At 41.4% G+C, this 16,684-nt stretch overlaps 2 protein-coding genes across 5 annotated transcripts in view; one reads left to right on the forward strand and one right to left on the reverse strand.

Annotated features, from left to right (window-relative positions):
* CUNH12orf56 (chromosome unknown C12orf56 homolog) overlaps positions 1-10,323 on the forward strand; it is a gene marked incomplete at its 5' end in the record, with an annotated part of 86,526 nt that extends 76,203 nt beyond the window's left edge. The window contains 4 exons of the mRNA XM_077775271.1: positions 1,523-1,597; positions 1,936-2,010; positions 6,344-6,522; positions 9,050-10,323. Of these exons, the coding sequence (XP_077631397.1) occupies positions 1,523-1,597; positions 1,936-2,010; positions 6,344-6,522; positions 9,050-9,176 (456 nt within the window). The remainder of the gene's footprint in view (positions 1-1,522; positions 1,598-1,935; positions 2,011-6,343; positions 6,523-9,049) is intronic.
* Positions 1-16,684, reverse strand: part of XPOT (exportin for tRNA) — a 161,151-nt gene that overhangs the window by 119,682 nt on the left and 24,785 nt on the right. For 3 of the 4 annotated variants that reach the window (XM_077775250.1, XM_077775249.1, XM_077775248.1), the window contains exon 2: positions 15,519-15,579. The gene's annotated coding sequence lies outside the window, so the exon portion shown is untranslated. Of the gene's footprint in view, positions 1-15,518; positions 15,587-16,684 lie in introns of those variants that run through there. The other variant, XM_077775251.1, reaches the window with a different exon arrangement.

The raw sequence follows: 16,684 nt of genomic DNA on the forward strand, positions 1-16,684 counted from the left end.
TGTTTGTTCTCCACTGTCTTCCATGAGAATACTGTCCATGTCCCTTTGCTACCCACTGTATCCTCAACACTTAGTACAGGGTCTGATGCATATTTGTTGAATAAATTAATGAAGAAAAGAGAAGGGATGGTAGTTGTAAAGAGGATAGATTCCAGAAATTTTGAGGAAATTGCACTGATAGGTTGATGTGAAAATAAATTGTGAGGATTAGATGAATTTTAGATTCTGGCTGGGGTGTCAAATAAGAATTAAAACAAGAAGAGTAGCTTCAAAAGGGAAATGATGAGGGGTGCCTGGGTGGCTTAGTCAGTTAAGTGTCTAACTTCAGCTCTGGTCATGAGCTCAAGGTTCATGGTCGAGCCCTGCTTTGGGCTCTGTGCTGACAGCTCAGAGCCTGGAGCCTGCTTTAGATTCTGTGTGTCCCTCTCTCTCTGCTCGTCCCCTGCTTGCGCTTTATCTCTCTCTGTTTCTCTCTCTCTCTCTCAAAAATAAACATTAAAAAAAATCTTTTTTAAAGGGGGGAAAATAATGAGCTTGGTTTTGGATTAGTCGACTGGATTGCCATTGGTATTTCCATATAAAAATATCTAGTGGGCAGAATAGATAGGTCTGAGTTTCCTGCTTTTGGACTTGGTGATCTTTTGCACCCAGGCTATTCATGCAGATCATATAAATTTTGGTTCCAAGGTCTAACAGAGTGTGAAATTTCAAGCAAGAGCTCTTCCTTGCAAAGAATACTGTCAGGAAAAATGTGTTAGCCTGTAGGATGCCCACACAGTTCTCATGCACCAAGTGCTAGAAGAGAGCCTCACTAACTAGAATTCTTGAGAGAAAAAAAAAAGATCTCTAAGCCCTATATTTACCCATTTTAAAGAGGGAGTTGTAGTTCACATTGGGCATAAGGCTACATTTCTTAGAGAATCTCCCACCTTAATTCTAGGGAGCATATTTCAATACTCTTTAAAGGATGTAGGGTTGTTGATCTGAATGATTTTGCAAATCAAGTGTGCAGTTTTTTGTGTGTTAGTATTTTATCTTCTTTCCCTGATCCACTTTCTAAGAAATTATCCAATGTGTAGTCTTTTAAAAAATATTTTTTATTTGTGAGAGAGAGTGAGAGAGAAAGAGAGTAAGCATGAGTAGGGGAGCGGGGAGGGAGGGAGGGAGGGAGGGAGAGGGAGAGGGAGAGAGAGAGAGAGAGAGAATCTGAAGCAGGCTTCATGCCTTCAGTGCAGAACCCAATGCAGGGCTTGATCCCACGACCCTGGGATCATGACCTGAGCCAAAATCAAGAGTCGGCTCAATCAAGACTGAGTCACCAGACACCTCAAGTAGTCTTTTTTATGAGAGCTTTTTTTTCTTTTGAGAATGACTGAACCAAACAGAATAGGAAAACTGACCACACTAATTATATTTTCAGTTAATCAAAAATTCTTTCATAAGTACCTAAAGGTAACCAGGAGAAATTACCATTTTCTGGCTCTGCCAATGATATTACATTGATTATTATTTAAAATTCTAGTTACAGAACCTTATCAAGGAATATATAGATGCAGCTACGGCACTTTTATATGAGATACTTCTTATCTTTCAGCAGGTACAATATATACTTTTATTACACATATTATATTGTATGATTGCTATATATATCATATGACTATTATATATATCTATGATTATATATCAAATGATTAACAATATACCTTTAATATACTTGTATTAGAGATGGTCTCCAAAATTGTCCGACTTAAATGATACTACCTTTGCTCTTAAGTATTCATCAGCTTATTTTCCTAAATACTGATTTTAATTTTTTTTCTAAATACCAATTTTAAAGATTTCATCAATCAAGATAAAATGTATTTGAGAATGAATATCCTTTCACATACAACTTGAACTTCATGAATACCTTCTTAATTTCCTTGAGTCTTTTAGGGAAATCTTGGATTGGGACCAGCAGAGTTTGCTATTGGCTGGATGATGCCCTTCCTACAAAGTTGTCCTCCCTTTGTAAGTACCAAGGCACAAAAATGAAACCACCACTCACAGCTAATTAGACCGGTGCTCCCGTGCTTAATAATTAATAAAACACAAGTTTTCTCTATAAGTAGTCACATTTATAAAACAGAAGCAAAATGTAAATCTGATGATTTTATTATCGAAGATAAAGCATTTCTTACATTCGGAGCCTGAGTGCTTACAGTACTGAAGTGATATCTTTTTTTTTAAGTTTTTAAAATATTTATTTATTTTGAAAGAGAGAGAGAGTGTGCACATGTGCAGGCATGAGTGGGGGAGGGGCAGAGAGAGAGGAAGACAGAGAATCCCAAGCAGGCTCTGTGCTCTCAGCATAGAGTCCAACAAGGGGCTCAATCCACCATGAGATCATTGCTTGAGCCAAAATCAAGAGTCGGATGCCTGACCAACTGGGCCACCTAGTTGCCCCTGAAATGATATCTTAAATATGATCTTTATTTAATGAAAAGCCCTAAAATATATTCTGTAGAAAATAGAATATATTAAAATATTGGCTGTATATGTAAGTGAAAAAAATGAACACATATCTTAAAAAAATTTTTTTGAATCTTTATGTTTGACAGAGAGAGAGAGACAGAGTGCACACAGGGGAGAGATACAGAGAGAGGGAGGCACAGAATCAGAAGCAGGCTCCAGGCTCTGCGCTGTCAGCACTGAGCCCAACACAGGGCTCGAACTCACAAGCTATGAGATCATGACCTGAGCCGAGGTCGGACGCCCAACCGACTGAGCCACCCAGGTGCCCCAAAATGAACATTTATCTTAAGCAGCAAGTAAGAGTTGGCGAGTATGAATTAACACTTGGGATCAGTGGGGAACTCTGTCTGGTCAGCCACCATCCTAGCCCATAGTATCGCTGACTCCTTGATATTACAATCACATCTACATGGTCTGTCCTACCTTCCCACCAGACTAGTGGAAGGGATCTATTTAAAGAAATCTGATTATGTCATGGCTTGCTTCAGATCTCTCATGATAAAGAGATAGCATGGAGCAGTTAAGCCTCCAAATCTTAATTTCAGCTCAGGTCATGATTTCATGGTTGTGAAATTGAGCCCTGTGTCAGGCTCCATACTGTCAGTGCTTGGCATTCTCCCTCTCCCTCTGCCTCTCCCCTGCTTGCACATACTCTCTCTCTCTCTCAAAATAAAAAAAAAAACAACAAAAAACTAAACTTAGAGGCTCCTGGGTGGCTCAGTCAGTCAAGTGTCCCACTTCAGCTCGGATCATGATCTCAAGGTTCATGGGTTTGAGCCCCTATGTTGGGCTCTGTGCTGACAGCTTGGAGCCTGGAGCCTGTTTCAGATTTTGTGTCTCCCTCCCTCTGTCCCTTCCGTTCCCTGCTCAGGCTCTGTCTCTGTCTCTCTCTCAAAAAGCAAACATTAAAAAAAAAGAGATGGTCTACAAGGCTCATCTAGTCCCTCACTCTCCCAATTATGGGGGCCTCTTACTCACTGCCCACCTTCAACACTTCCAAGTCTATCAGAGGACCTTCACTGTTCCTTCTGTCTGTCTGAAATGCTTTTCCCTCCTTTTCCCAGTGAGTTTACTCCTACTAATCCTTCAGGCTTCAGTGCTCTTTCCTGAACAGGCTTCGGGGGCAGGGGGTGATTTTCTCACCTCTGACTAGGTCAGATTCCCCGTTATTGGCACACATAGTCATAGGTTGGTGTCTTCTTCCTTCCTTTCACGAGACTTGTTACTGTTGCAGTCGGCATTTGTTTGTTACTCTTTGGTTCTTTCCTGTGGTAGTTAGGAGTGCCCATGTATATTCTGGCTCTCTCTTCTTCCAGGCCCCTGGTAGGATTGTACTTCCCTCCTCACTAGAATTAGGTACGTCTCTGTTCTTGCTTTGGCCAGTGGAATGTGAGCATAAGTAGCCTGTGTCACTTCTTGCCAGAAGGTTTCAGAGCAAGTTCATGCTTCTCCGCCTTCTCCTTTCCTTCTGGCATGGTGACTGGCATCATCCTATATGGTCCTGAGTAACTACAGTGAACTGAAGTCCTTACCAACCCATAGGGGATATACAGTGTGAGCAAGTAATAAACCTTTGTTGTGTTCAGCAAAGCATCAATATTTTGTGAAATGTGTTACCACAGCATAACCTAGTGTATCAAGGCCGACATGATGTCATTCTCCTCAAAGAGTCTCCAAGTGCCATGAGGGTGGGAGCTATGTCTGTCGTGCTGGGCACATAATAGATCCCAGAATCTCCTCCCATCTCCCCAAACTTAATTTTCCTTTGTTCATTCATATATTCATACATTCAATCAACATAAATTTAATTGGAGTTCTCTTCAAAAAGCAGTAAACCTGCTAATGGAGGATTTGACAGGAGATATGTTCTCTTTCTGTTGACCTGAGGAGTGGTTCCCTCCTTTTCTGAATCTCTCCTGGGGAATCCAGATTGTCTTGCCAGATCCCACAGAAATCTGGTTAGGGCCAAAATAGTACAGCCAGCTGCTGTACACAGAGACTGAGCCCATGAACTTGGCTCCTCTAGCGGCACACAGATGCTAACTAGTCTCTGGCCTGCTTTGAGGAGTGTCAGAAAGTTCTAGTCATCGACAGCAACAGAAGCTCTTATGTGCAAGATGCAAGAGCCTTACTTTTTCTGTGCAGTGGCTGCAGACCCTCTCATCTGAACAGACGTGTGAAGTCAGGGTACTAAGGGCTCCAAGCCATAGGGAAGTTTCTTTATCAACTTCTAGGGTTGGTTCACCAAAGGAATGGAGTTGAGTATGAAGCCAGTCTGTGACCATCACGTATGCCAGGATGAAAGGGGGGCAAAAGAACCGCTAGTCTTGTTGAAAGCTTCAATATTAACCCAGTTCTATACGGGTGGAAGCAGGTCTTTTGAGAGAAACGTGCACGCAAGAAAACTGTTGTGATCATTGAATATACCCACATGTCAGTCAGCTCTGGATGCCTCACTTACTTGGTTAGAGCAAGATTGCAAAAGAAGCTGAAAGTTTAATCCCCAAATGGTCATTGCTTTGTTCTACGGCTCCAGACTCTCTCACCTCAATCTGTGTTTGCCTGACAGTATCAAGTCAATATGTGTGTAAACAGATCTGGAATGGGGAAAGCCCACTTCAAAAAAAAATTTTTTTTTATATTTTTGAGAGAAAACGAACACGGGACAGGGAAAGAGAGAGGGAGACGCAGAATCCAAAGCAGGCTCCAGGCTCTGAGCTGTCAGCACAGAGCCCAATGTGGGGCTTGAACCCACGAACTGTGAGATCATGACCTGAGCGGAAGTCAGATGCTTAATCCACTGAGCCACCCAGGTGCCCCAAGGGAAAACCCACTTCAAACCACCTGTTTTACTTAGGAAGGGCCAGAAGCAGCATCAATAGAAAAGGCAATACATTTATTGATACTAATTTAATGGGCATTCAAAGGGACCTGCTCGTTAGAGCCTGAAAGTATACTAGTGTTTCTTTCTCACTAGTGTTCCTTTCTATTCTTATAGTAGCTTAACTGACCGAGCCACCCAGGCACCCCTTTTGTGTGTGTGTGTGTGTGTGTGTGTGTGTGTGTGTGTTTAAGTAATCTCTACACCCAACATGGGTCTTGAACTCATGATCTCAAGATCAAGAGTCACATGTTCTACAAACCAAGCCAGACAAACCAAGCCTCCTTGGAGGAGGCTTTCCCTCTCGGAAAAGATAGCATATTCTCAATGAAAACCCTAGCTAACAGTGACATCAACATCATTTGTTTGTGTCAAGCCTGGTTTTCCTAGCTTTCTCACTTAGCGTTTGTCAAGATGTTGTCTGTGGAACAAAGCCATTGGAATTGTTTATGGTAAGTACCTTGCGGCGGGGCTCAGGATTCCACATGTCTAGTGAGCTGCCTAGGTGATTTTTATACTATGTGTACTAAATTTTGAGAACCACCACCTTGGAGGAACCCTCTTTGAAAGTCCCAGGAAATTTATTTCCGTGGGCCATTTGTTCTTCACAGAAGAGAAGAGAGACTGTCTTCCCTCCTGGGGGAGGCCACAGACCTTTCCAAGCTCCTCTTCTGTCCCCACTCTTGCTTCCAGTGTTCTCCTTTTACATTGGAACCACATTTCCTTGATGGTCAGCATTGATTCCGATCCTGCTTGAGAGCGGCGATCAGTAAACCCAACTGGTGTACGGTCTGGTGTTCTCTGAGTACCACTTCAGTGAGAACAGTGCAGTATTGGTGTAAGGGAGGGGAGGACGTCAGCCTAGATGTCTAGGTGACGCTCCAGCTGAAACAGGTGCCTTATGGGTGGCATGCAGCCTACATTATAACTGTTTTTTTTCTTGTTTAGATCACTTTCGTGGCCAGTATTGTGAAACAAGTGGTAAAGGGACTTGCAGCTTCATTTGGGCTGCTAAGTCCCAGCCAAGCCGTTCTGCTGTATCAGCAGTTTTCCATCCTCAAGAGCTGCCTGCAGTACAGCCAGACTTTAGCAGAGTATATTAGGAATGACTACAGAGAAGAATTCAGGTAAGGAAAGTCTGAATCTAATCTGCAGTCAGATCCACTCATTTCTGCAACATGGCCTGATACTTAGAAGATGGAAGTGATGGTGGGCAATTCTATTTTTGTTTTTAGTAATACTTCACTTTGATCCGTGGTAAAGTAGGATTTGGGGGAGCTCGTAAGCCATTGCCATTGGAAGTGTATTTCCAGGCTAGCAGAGACGAACAGAACGTCAAACTCTCTTTGAAGAGCTGTTTTTCACTTACTGTCTTTGTTGTAGCCATCGCCTCACAGAAGTCGTCATGATTTTAACATGCTGTGAGTAATTAAGAGTAACAAACCCTACTGAAGGGGATGATAAATTAGGGATTGTGAATTTAAGGGACGCACTGGGAAAAAAGCAATTGATAAAGGAGAAACAATTAATGAGTGTGGTTATTACTGTCTGTTTTCTTTACCCCTCTCTCCCTCAGTAACAAAACAGAAAGGGAGAGCAGTAACAGATGCTAGTTTCATCAGCCGGCAGCTCGTTCTGCGCCTCAGGGGCTCCTACTTCTATTTATAGGCTGGCAGCCACTCAGCTCTGCATTAGCACCTATCAAGGAAAAAACCCAGCTTGTGTGTGACTGAAGATGAAAAGGGTACAGCAGGCACCGCTTTGCTACCAGTTTGGTTGCAGACCTGGAAGGATATGGAGGCATACATTATGTTAGACTGGCTTTTTAAAACACTGCAGCCTGATTTGTGGACCCTGTTTTTTCTCCATGTGGTTTTACACCATAAGTCCCACTCTGGCTTCTATAAAATGGTTTTCCTTGGCCTTCTCTGAATTGGTCCACAAAACCTAATTTTTTCCTTTTTTTTTTTTTAACATTTATTAATTTTTGAGAGACAGAATGCAGTCGGGGGAGGGGCAGAGAAAGAAGGAGACAGAATCTGAAGCCGGTTCCATGCTTCGGCTCTGAGCAGGGCCTGGTGCTTTGCTCAGACTCACAAACGATGAGATCCTGACCTGAGCAAAGTCGGAAGCTTAAAGAACTGAGCCACTCAGGTGCCCTCTCAGGTTTTTTTTTAAGGTATGGCATGTAATTCACCATTTTTCATACAGCATGAAATTCACCGTTCTGAAGTGTGCAATTCAGTGGCTTTCAATACATTTCACAATACTGTGCAACCATTACCACTAATTGCAGAATATTTTTTCTTTTTTTAAAAATTTATTTATTTCTAGGAGAGAGAGAGAGACAGCGTGAGCAGGGGAGGGTCAGAGAGAGAGGGAGATACAGACTCTGAAATAGGCTCCAGGCTCTGAGCTGGCAGTCAGCACAGAGCCCGACACGGGGCTCGAATCCACGAACCGCGAGATCATGACCTAAGCGAGAGTCGGACGCTTAACCGACTAAGCCACCCAGGCGCCCCTAATTGCAGAATATTTTCATCACCTCCAAAGAAACGTAGTACCCTTTAAGCAGTCACTGCCTATGCTCCCCTCCCCCCCAGATCCTGGCAACCCCTAACCTACTTTCTCTCTTTGTGGATGTGTCTGTTCTGGACATTCCACATCAACAGAATCATACAACACATGGCCTTTTGTGTCTGGCTTCTTTCACTTGGCATGATGTTTTCAAGGCGCATCCATGTTGTAGCATGTATCACACAGCCCAATTTTTAAATGATTAGTTATGCACATTTAAAAATCGGAACAGATGCCAAAATGGTGTCACATTCCTGCGTGACAAGAGTTGGCCAGAGGTCAGGAGCTGCTTCCCTCTTATGTGCTTCATTAGTGTGCCACTGCCTCCTCTCTGCTCTTAGCCCACCACGCTCCTCCTAATTGGTTATCCGTGGGCATTTAGGCTTGTGATCCTTGTTGTAAAGTAGTGACTTTCAATTTGCATGTATTAGAATCATCAGAGTAACTTAAGTAATACTGACACCCAGGTCTCACTGAGTGTTCATTTTGTCTGCAGTGGATCCTGGGTATTGACATTAAAAACAAACAAAAACCCCCCACCTCTCCCAGGTGATTCTTGTGCACCCAGGATTGAGAACCTATCTTTTAGGCCATCAGGGGAGGGCCAAAGGTTTTCTCACTTCTGTTTCTTCCCTTGGCCTTTTCTGAACTTTTACAGAGGCCATGGGGATGAATCCTGCTCTTCCCTCCTGAGGGAGGCCTCTGGGTCAGCACAACTTGACCCTTTCATTTCAAATTCCTGTGTGTTGCCTGAGGAAGCAAGATGCAAGATGCTCAGCACACACGGTGGTGAGGACAGCGCTGGCTTCCCTAGTAATGTCTTCAGAATGGATACATTATTAATGAAATTCATTTCCTTTGCTAAAGTAAAGTGTCTCAGTCAGAGGAAAGGCACACAAAGCAGAGATGTTCTAGGTCACAAACAGGGGACATCACACCGCTGAGAATACTGGCTGAGTCTTATGGCTTAGACCCCCATATCCAACAGCCCTACACCCGTGAGTGTTTACACAGTGCTGTGAGCAATGTGAAAATTCTTGTTTTCAAAGCTATTTTGTTTCTTTTTATGATCTGCAGGTACTTTATTCACATGCCAGCCTTGGAAAAAAGGCTCCCATCGTGGTATCCTATTACCCAACCTACCACTCAACTTTTTCATGAAGTTCTGAAATTGGTCGAACAGAAACAATGTGTGAAACGTTAATAAGAATCTAAAATGTTAATCAGGAGTCAACCTAATATTTATGAGAAAACTTTTTTGACTTATTTAATATCTGGCTCCCTTATAAACAGATTTTATTGAAATGTTCCATCAATAGCTATAAGAGAAGTCTTTAAATTGTTGTTTATCTGCCCCCAAAAAGCAACTTTAAATACAAGACATACATAAAGTGGTGCTAAAAATGAGCTTTTCAAAAAAAAAGTTTCTAAAAATAGAAAACTATAAAGGAAACAGAAGCCCAAGGAGAGCCAATGTAGAAAGTGCAACCGGATGAGTTTTGTTGGTGTAATAATGATGAGTGGTATGAAGCCACTGAAATACCCAGCGATAAACAGTGTAGAGAGGAAATTACGAAGTGATTGTGAGAGAAATGCTGAGCAAGTGTCCACCCCTGCTTCTCCACCTGTAAGAGTTCTAGTAAAGTAAGTTTTCGCTGGAGAAAGAGCAGAAGAACACAGGCATAGCTCTAAGAAAGGTCAGTTCCTCATTTATCACGAAGGAGGAAGCTTGGGCTTTAGTCGATACAATTAAATGCATTCTGGTGCTCGGTTTCAGGCCCCCATGGGCTAGTGTGAGCGGTCTATTCATAGTCTCTGTGAAAGAGAAATTGTCTATAAGCAGTATGGCTCTCCCAACCATCTAAAAACTGTCTTCACTGTATCTTATGATAATAAACAAATCCAACAAAAATTTAACCTTGATGTCACTGTGAGCTATTGAATTTGGGCTTCTAAGAACTTAGGAAGTGGGTCCTCTATTTGACTTAACATGCCGTGAAGGAGAATCTGGGAAAAACCCAAAGAAAGAGCTCCCAAGCCAGATTTGTCTGTGCTGTGAATTGGAGAGAGAATTAAACTCACTCAAGACATCTTATTACTGGTTGTGGCTAAGGCATTAGCCAGCTATTTGACCTCAAACAAGTCAGGTCTCCTTTCTGGGCCTCCTCTGCTATGTGGAAGGGTGAGATTAGATATTCTCCAAGCTCTTGTGCCTCTAACATTCTCTGCCTGTGACAACACACTTCTTAAGACTCTGTAATGGGGTAGTGCATTTCTCTGCCATCCTGGCTCAATGGATGGTTTCACATTGATTCCAAATAATCCTGCGTTCTTTGGACCAAACATTTCTCTTTCAGCCGTCACCAACATCACTCCACAAAGCAGCCAAGGCTCTCTACTATCATCCATCAAAGACTACAAATCTTCTCATTTCCAATCTGGAGTGGAGATGGGGGGAACAGAATGGTGTTTATGAATGTCCTGAGCTGTTAGATGAGGGATTGCTTCCAAAAGATGGTCAATCAGAAGAATGTGAAAAGGTTCTTGGGACAAATGCAAGCAATACTTCAAACTAGACTAATGATGGACAGTGGACTGACCCCTGGTGAATGGTGGAACCCACAGAATGACACCAAGGTCAAAGCAGCTCTGCCTCAGCTTCTACACAATGCCTTGGCTCTGGGCTGACAGCAGTGCTGGCTCTGCAGAGGGCTTGGGTTTCTCTCCTGCATGCCTTAGACAGGTGCTTGACGGGCTCCCTTCTCCCACTGTTCTCTTCTCTCTGAGAGTATACTTTATTTCATCTCTGGGAGCAAAAGCTCTGTCAGAATGCATCTGAATCTCTCCAAGTAGGACTACATCAGCGGAATTTTTGAAAGCTAATGGTTGAGTAATTTGTCATCTTGATTTTCTTATGACATTTGTCTATGCGTTTGCATAGTGTGGGAGGGGAACCTGAAAATTAATACATATTTTAAAGGCTTATGTTTCCACAGTTCTTTCCTATGGTGTTTTTTTGCATTGTTGCTAAAGCCAAGAAAATCAGTAAAGAATCCATCTCTGTAAGTAATCAGACACATTTGGGGTGTCTGAGTGGCTCAATAGGTTAAGAAGCTGACTTCGGCTCAGGTCATGATCTCACGATCCATGGGTCTGAGCCCCGCATCCGGCTCTGTGCTGACAGCTCAGAGCCTGGAGCCTGCTTCAGATTCTGTGTCTCCCTCTCTCTCTGCCCCTCCCCTGCTCATTCACTGTTTCTCTCTGTCTTTGAAAAAGAAATAAACATTAAATTTTTTTTAAAAAAGTAATCAGACACATTAGGTTGATTAAATATTGACTTCAACTACAAAGTAATTACCTGTAGGAAGTCAAATTATAGAAAAATTTTCAATATGGAAATCACACATATAACTTTTTACAAATACAAAGGATCACCAAAAAGCAAGCACATATAGCTAGTTTTCAGGCTGGGCTCAAGATTCTAGACTCTTTGACCACTTCTATAATACAGGCATTGCCATTTATCACCTGCACTAAGAGTAAACCCACAGTAATCAGCTCTACTGTTTTACACACACACACACACACACACACACACACACACACACACACGTAATAGGGGGAAGAGCGTGGGTTTTGAGGCCAAAATGGTTGAGTTTAAATCTCAGCTCTGCACAAGTTTTGGACATTGGGAAGTTACTTAACATCTCTAAGCTTCAGTCAAAACAAAGATAATACAACCTACCCCATTGGGTTGTTAGGAGATTTTAATGCAAAAATGTTGTAATGCAACATATCATGGTATGTGGCATGTAGTAAGGATTTGGTACATAGTATTTATTATTATTACCATTGCTATTACTAAAATAACACTGAAGCTGGCTGAGAACTTACAGATTAATAAGTACTGGCCCTTAAAAAAATAAGTACTGGCTTTATTTTTTTTTGCACAAATGCAGGGAGCAGCTACTATACTAGCTACTATGCTCAGAGAGCCCCTGATCAATATAGCATCGAAGAACAGATTCATTTGGTTATTTCTTAAATATTTATTTATTTATCTATTTATTTTGCAAGAATGAGAGAGAAAGAGGAAGTGCAAGTTGGGGAGGGATAGAGAGAAAGGAAGAGAGAGAATCCTAAGCAGGCTCCGTGCTGCTAGAGTAGAGCCCAACGTGGGATTCCAACTCACTAACTGTGAGATCATGACCTGAGCCAAGATCAAGAGTCAGACACTTAACTGACTGAGCCACCCTGGTGCCTCAGAGTCATTTGCTTATTAAATAAAAAATTTGATTTTCCATTAGTAGGAGTGTGATTTAATTGCCCAGTGACTATTTCTGTTGCTTACCACCAGGAACAGTTGACTCTAACTGACACTGTCAGTGCAAGAGCTATGTGGGAAATATTCTTCCCACAGGTAGACAGAGAGCTTTTTAATTACATAAACTTTTTCAGCCTTTGATTTAAACAACTAAGTACTAATGGATCAAACTGATAATAATGTATTTATAGAGTTCCTAATTGATTTACACATAGTGTTCATTTTACTGAAATCTAGATAATCTAGAAACTGTAAAGGAGGAAAAGCTTGAAGTCCCTATAATTGATGACATATTTTACATGTTTCCATATTGCATCCCACTCACAGGTAGCAATACTTTTAATAGTGTATAGGAATGCCTGACAGTACAGTAATAGATGTGCTTTGAGGCATTTGATAAAAGTGGTCAAAGTTTGCTGACTGGTGATAAGCTCCAACCTGTGACATTATATATTCTTTCTCTGAGGTTAGACTCACTTGTTTTATATTTAACATATTCGTAGCATAGAGAGGTTCAGTGATAATTATGGAAGGGAATATGGAAATTTCTTTAAGAAATTAATTTGATGGCAATTTTGGAGAAACTTTTAATAGTATTAACTATCTGATTTCTTTTTGTTCAGTGTATCTACTTGTAAAATGCAGTGCTGGTTTGTAAGGTCCACTTGGACTTTGGTCTCTCTAGAAGACAGGCAGTCAGCATTCTCCATCCAGTCAGACCAAGCACTCTTGTATCTGCATATCTGTGTGTATGAGGTCTGAGGCTTTCCTCATTTGGAAGGCAGCATGACTCCTTGGCTAGAGATCTTGGTAGTATGACTTTGTGGCTTAAAGTTCAGATGCTATGTCAGAAAGACCTTGTTTTCATTCCTTCTTGCCTACTTCCCTGTCCCCCTCCATTTGGCACGTTAGTTAACCTCTTTCAGAACTCCCATTTTATCAACTGTAAGATAACAAAAAGCCAACCTTAAGGGTTTTTGTGAATATTTATTCATTTATGTATAAACAAATAATTCTATGGCTACTATATACTGGGACAAACCATACGGCATTGCCATTTCAAATTCAAAATTGTTGATATCCACAATTTCATATGGTTCAAATGAAAAGCCTTCAATAAATTGTAGCTATTATCCTAATAGAAATACTAACTGGCTTGATGAACTTAGACTTTAAATACTTACCATTTATTCTAATTTCCCAGATAGTAGGACACTTTGTTATAACCTGGCTTATTTTTGCAGCTTGGATAAACCTCAAACTATCTAGTTCAATTGCAAATTATTAAGCAAGCATAACATACTTAAACATGTTCAAATAAAATTTTATATTTTCTTCTTGCATCACCCCAAATAAAAAATCTGTTCTTCTACCAGCCTTCTCCTCAGTGAATGGTACTTCATTCATTCCACTGCTCACAAGAGAAACTTGAGAAACCGCTGTGTTTTTTTCTTTTTTTTCATTCACCTAATGCAGCCTATCAGCAATGCTTATTGGAAATGCCTTCAAAATAAATTTGGAATCTATGGACTTCCCAGAATTACAGCTTTCACCCTGTCCAAGCCTCTAGCACCTACTGCAACAGCCTCTTTATTTAGTCTCCCTGTTTTCAACCTTGAACCCTACAATCCTTTCTCTAAGAGTGATCTTTTGAACGAGGGAATCAACACATTTATGATTTAAAACCTTCCTATTACCCAGGAAGAAATCCAAAGTCCTTAATAACTTTTAGGCCCCTTCACAACCTGGCCTCTGACTAATTCTGTGACCTAACCCAATTGCTTTCCTCACTTTCTATTCCCCAAACACACTGGCTTCTGTGGCGTTCCTTTAAAACCCCGAGTCCTTTCAAGCCCTAGAAACTTGCCCTAGCAAATCCTTTTCCCCCAGGTCTTCAAGTGTTACTTCAAAGAGGGCTTCTCTGATTACGTCTCCAAAGTAGCCTCCTACCCACCTACATCACATCGCAATGTATTTGTTTACCTGGGTATTTTTGCAATGTAAGAATTTAACAATGTAAGCTCGGTGAGGGTCTGGCCTTCATTTGTCCTGTTCAATATGATGACCCAGCAACTGGAGTGGTGCCCAGCACAGTGTCTCTTCTGCATTGAGTGAAGGAATGGACTCAGGGAATGGGCGAAGGAGGCCACAGAGAAGGGAGCAGCCCCAGCCCCAGTGCTCGCTTCCCAGCAAACTCATGAGAGACCCCGAGTGAGGCCTATACAAGACTACCCGGCCAATCCACAGTGTTGTGACATACAATAAAAGACTGAATTTTTTCTCCAGCTTTATAGAAGTGTAATTGAGAAAACTGTAAGATATTTACGAACGTACCATGTGATTTCCCTTCACCCATCCATCATCTCACATGGTCACCTTTTGTTTTTTAATTTTTTTTACTATTTATTTATTTTTGAGAGAGAGAGCGAGCGAACACATGTGCGGGGAGGAGAAGAGAGAGGGAGACACAGAATCAGAAACAAGCTCCAGGCTGTCAGCAAAGAACCCGACGCGGGGCTCAAACCCACAAACAGGGACATCATGACCTGAGCCGAGGTCGGACGCTTAACCAACTGAACCACCCAGGCGCCATGAAAATATTTAAGTTCTAATTTCCTAGCAAGTTTCAATTATATAATATAGTAGTATCAGCTATGGTCACAATGTTATACATTAGATTCTCAAACCTTCTTCATCTTACAACTAAAAGTTTGTAAGGGGCACCTGGGTGGCTCAGAGCCTGGAGCCTGCTTCAGATTCTGTGTCTCCCTCTCTCTCTGCTCCTCCCCCACTCTCTCTCTCTCTCAAAAATAAAAATTAAAAAAAATTAAAAATAAAGTTTGTGCCCTTGAAAATTTGGAGAGGTAGCAACCTCTCCCTATCTCTCCTTCTCCCTAGACCCAAGCAAGCACTTTCTACTCTGTTTCTATGAGCTCAACTTTGTTTTGTTTTGTTTTTAAATAAAGGGTTGTTCTAAGCTTCTGAGTTTTGGGCTGTTTTTTTGTTAATTTATTTTTTCACACTCGAAGTATTTTATTTTTGTACTTAACAGAAACATTATTTTCAAATAGAATACATGATGCAGATAAAAACCTAAATACAAATATTTAGGAAGTATTAAGTACCCTACCTATTCTCACTTATCTTCATTTGATATTAATCACTAATTAATCTAATCCTTGCTCTTTTACCAAAATTCAACAGAAAAATAACCAAGCTCACCTTCACAGGAAAGAACTCGTATATATTTCCAATGCTTCCTGCTTTCGTTTCCTTTCCTTACCTACAAGAATAATAAAGAGGAAGAAATTCATATCACAGTGTGGTGTTCCTGGTATGTATAAAAAACCCTTGACAGCCATCAGCAGTTTCCCTGCTGGCCATCTTCATCTTCTAAGTCTCTCCTACTCCCGCCCTTCCCCCACCACCAAGTGGTTTACTAAACAGCAATAGATAAAACAAGAATGTTTCCATTTATTATAAGTAAAATTATACATCATGTCAATGTTAGGGTAATTCCAAATGAAATAATGTACCACGGTCAGGTACTCTAACTAGCTGAAGTGTTTCACTTGTCTGTATGTTCCTGCTATTTTTTCCTACTTTGTTAAAATCATAAAATTTCCCAATTGTTACTATAAATGGATTACATAATCTTCTGAACAGTTCTTTTAGTTCCTTTATCTTATTTAAGAATTTCTTAATGTTTATTTATTTTTGAGAGAGAGAAAGTAGGGGAGGGGAAGAGAAAGAGAGAGAGAGGAGGCACAGAATCAGAAATAGGCTCCAGGCTCTAAACTGTCAGCACAGAGCCTGACATGGGGCTCAAATCCACAAACTGTGAGATCATGACCTGAGCTTAAGTCTGATGCTTAACCTACTGAGCCACCCAGGAGGCCCTCTTCTAGTCCCTTCAAAATGGGATTTGTATCTGTCTAGACAGAGCAGGGTCCACATCGTCCCTGTCTCTTACTTTGGAATCACACAGTACAAATAAGAGCTGACTGCTTAAGTGCTGCTGGTATGACACACACCAAGTGCCTTGACATTGAGTCTTCCCTCAACCCTTCCTCTCCCAGAAGGGACTGGTGAGGGGAAGTTGTCAAGCATGGAGGAGACAAGGTGTTTGAAGGTTTAGTGGTTTGATATCAGAGACTTCTGGCTTCTAGGTCTGGGGAAACCTTGGGTCAAAGCATTTTCTTTTCTTTCCATTTTTTCTAGTTGGCTTTTTCTTCCTTGTTGCCTTCTACTTGGAAGATGACTCTGACCCTGAAGAACTAAGAGGAGCTCTGGGTGGGGCAAAAGAAAAGGAAGGAAGATTATTTACCCCAAGATTTGGAAAGAACCAAAGAGGACCTCTAAGTTTCCGTCTAGGGGGCCCATTCCGC

This window comes from Crocuta crocuta, unplaced genomic scaffold (assembly GCF_008692635.1).
Source record: "Crocuta crocuta isolate KB4526 unplaced genomic scaffold, BGI_CrCroc_1.0 scaffold97, whole genome shotgun sequence".
Classification (NCBI taxonomy): domain Eukaryota; kingdom Metazoa; phylum Chordata; class Mammalia; order Carnivora; family Hyaenidae; genus Crocuta; species Crocuta crocuta.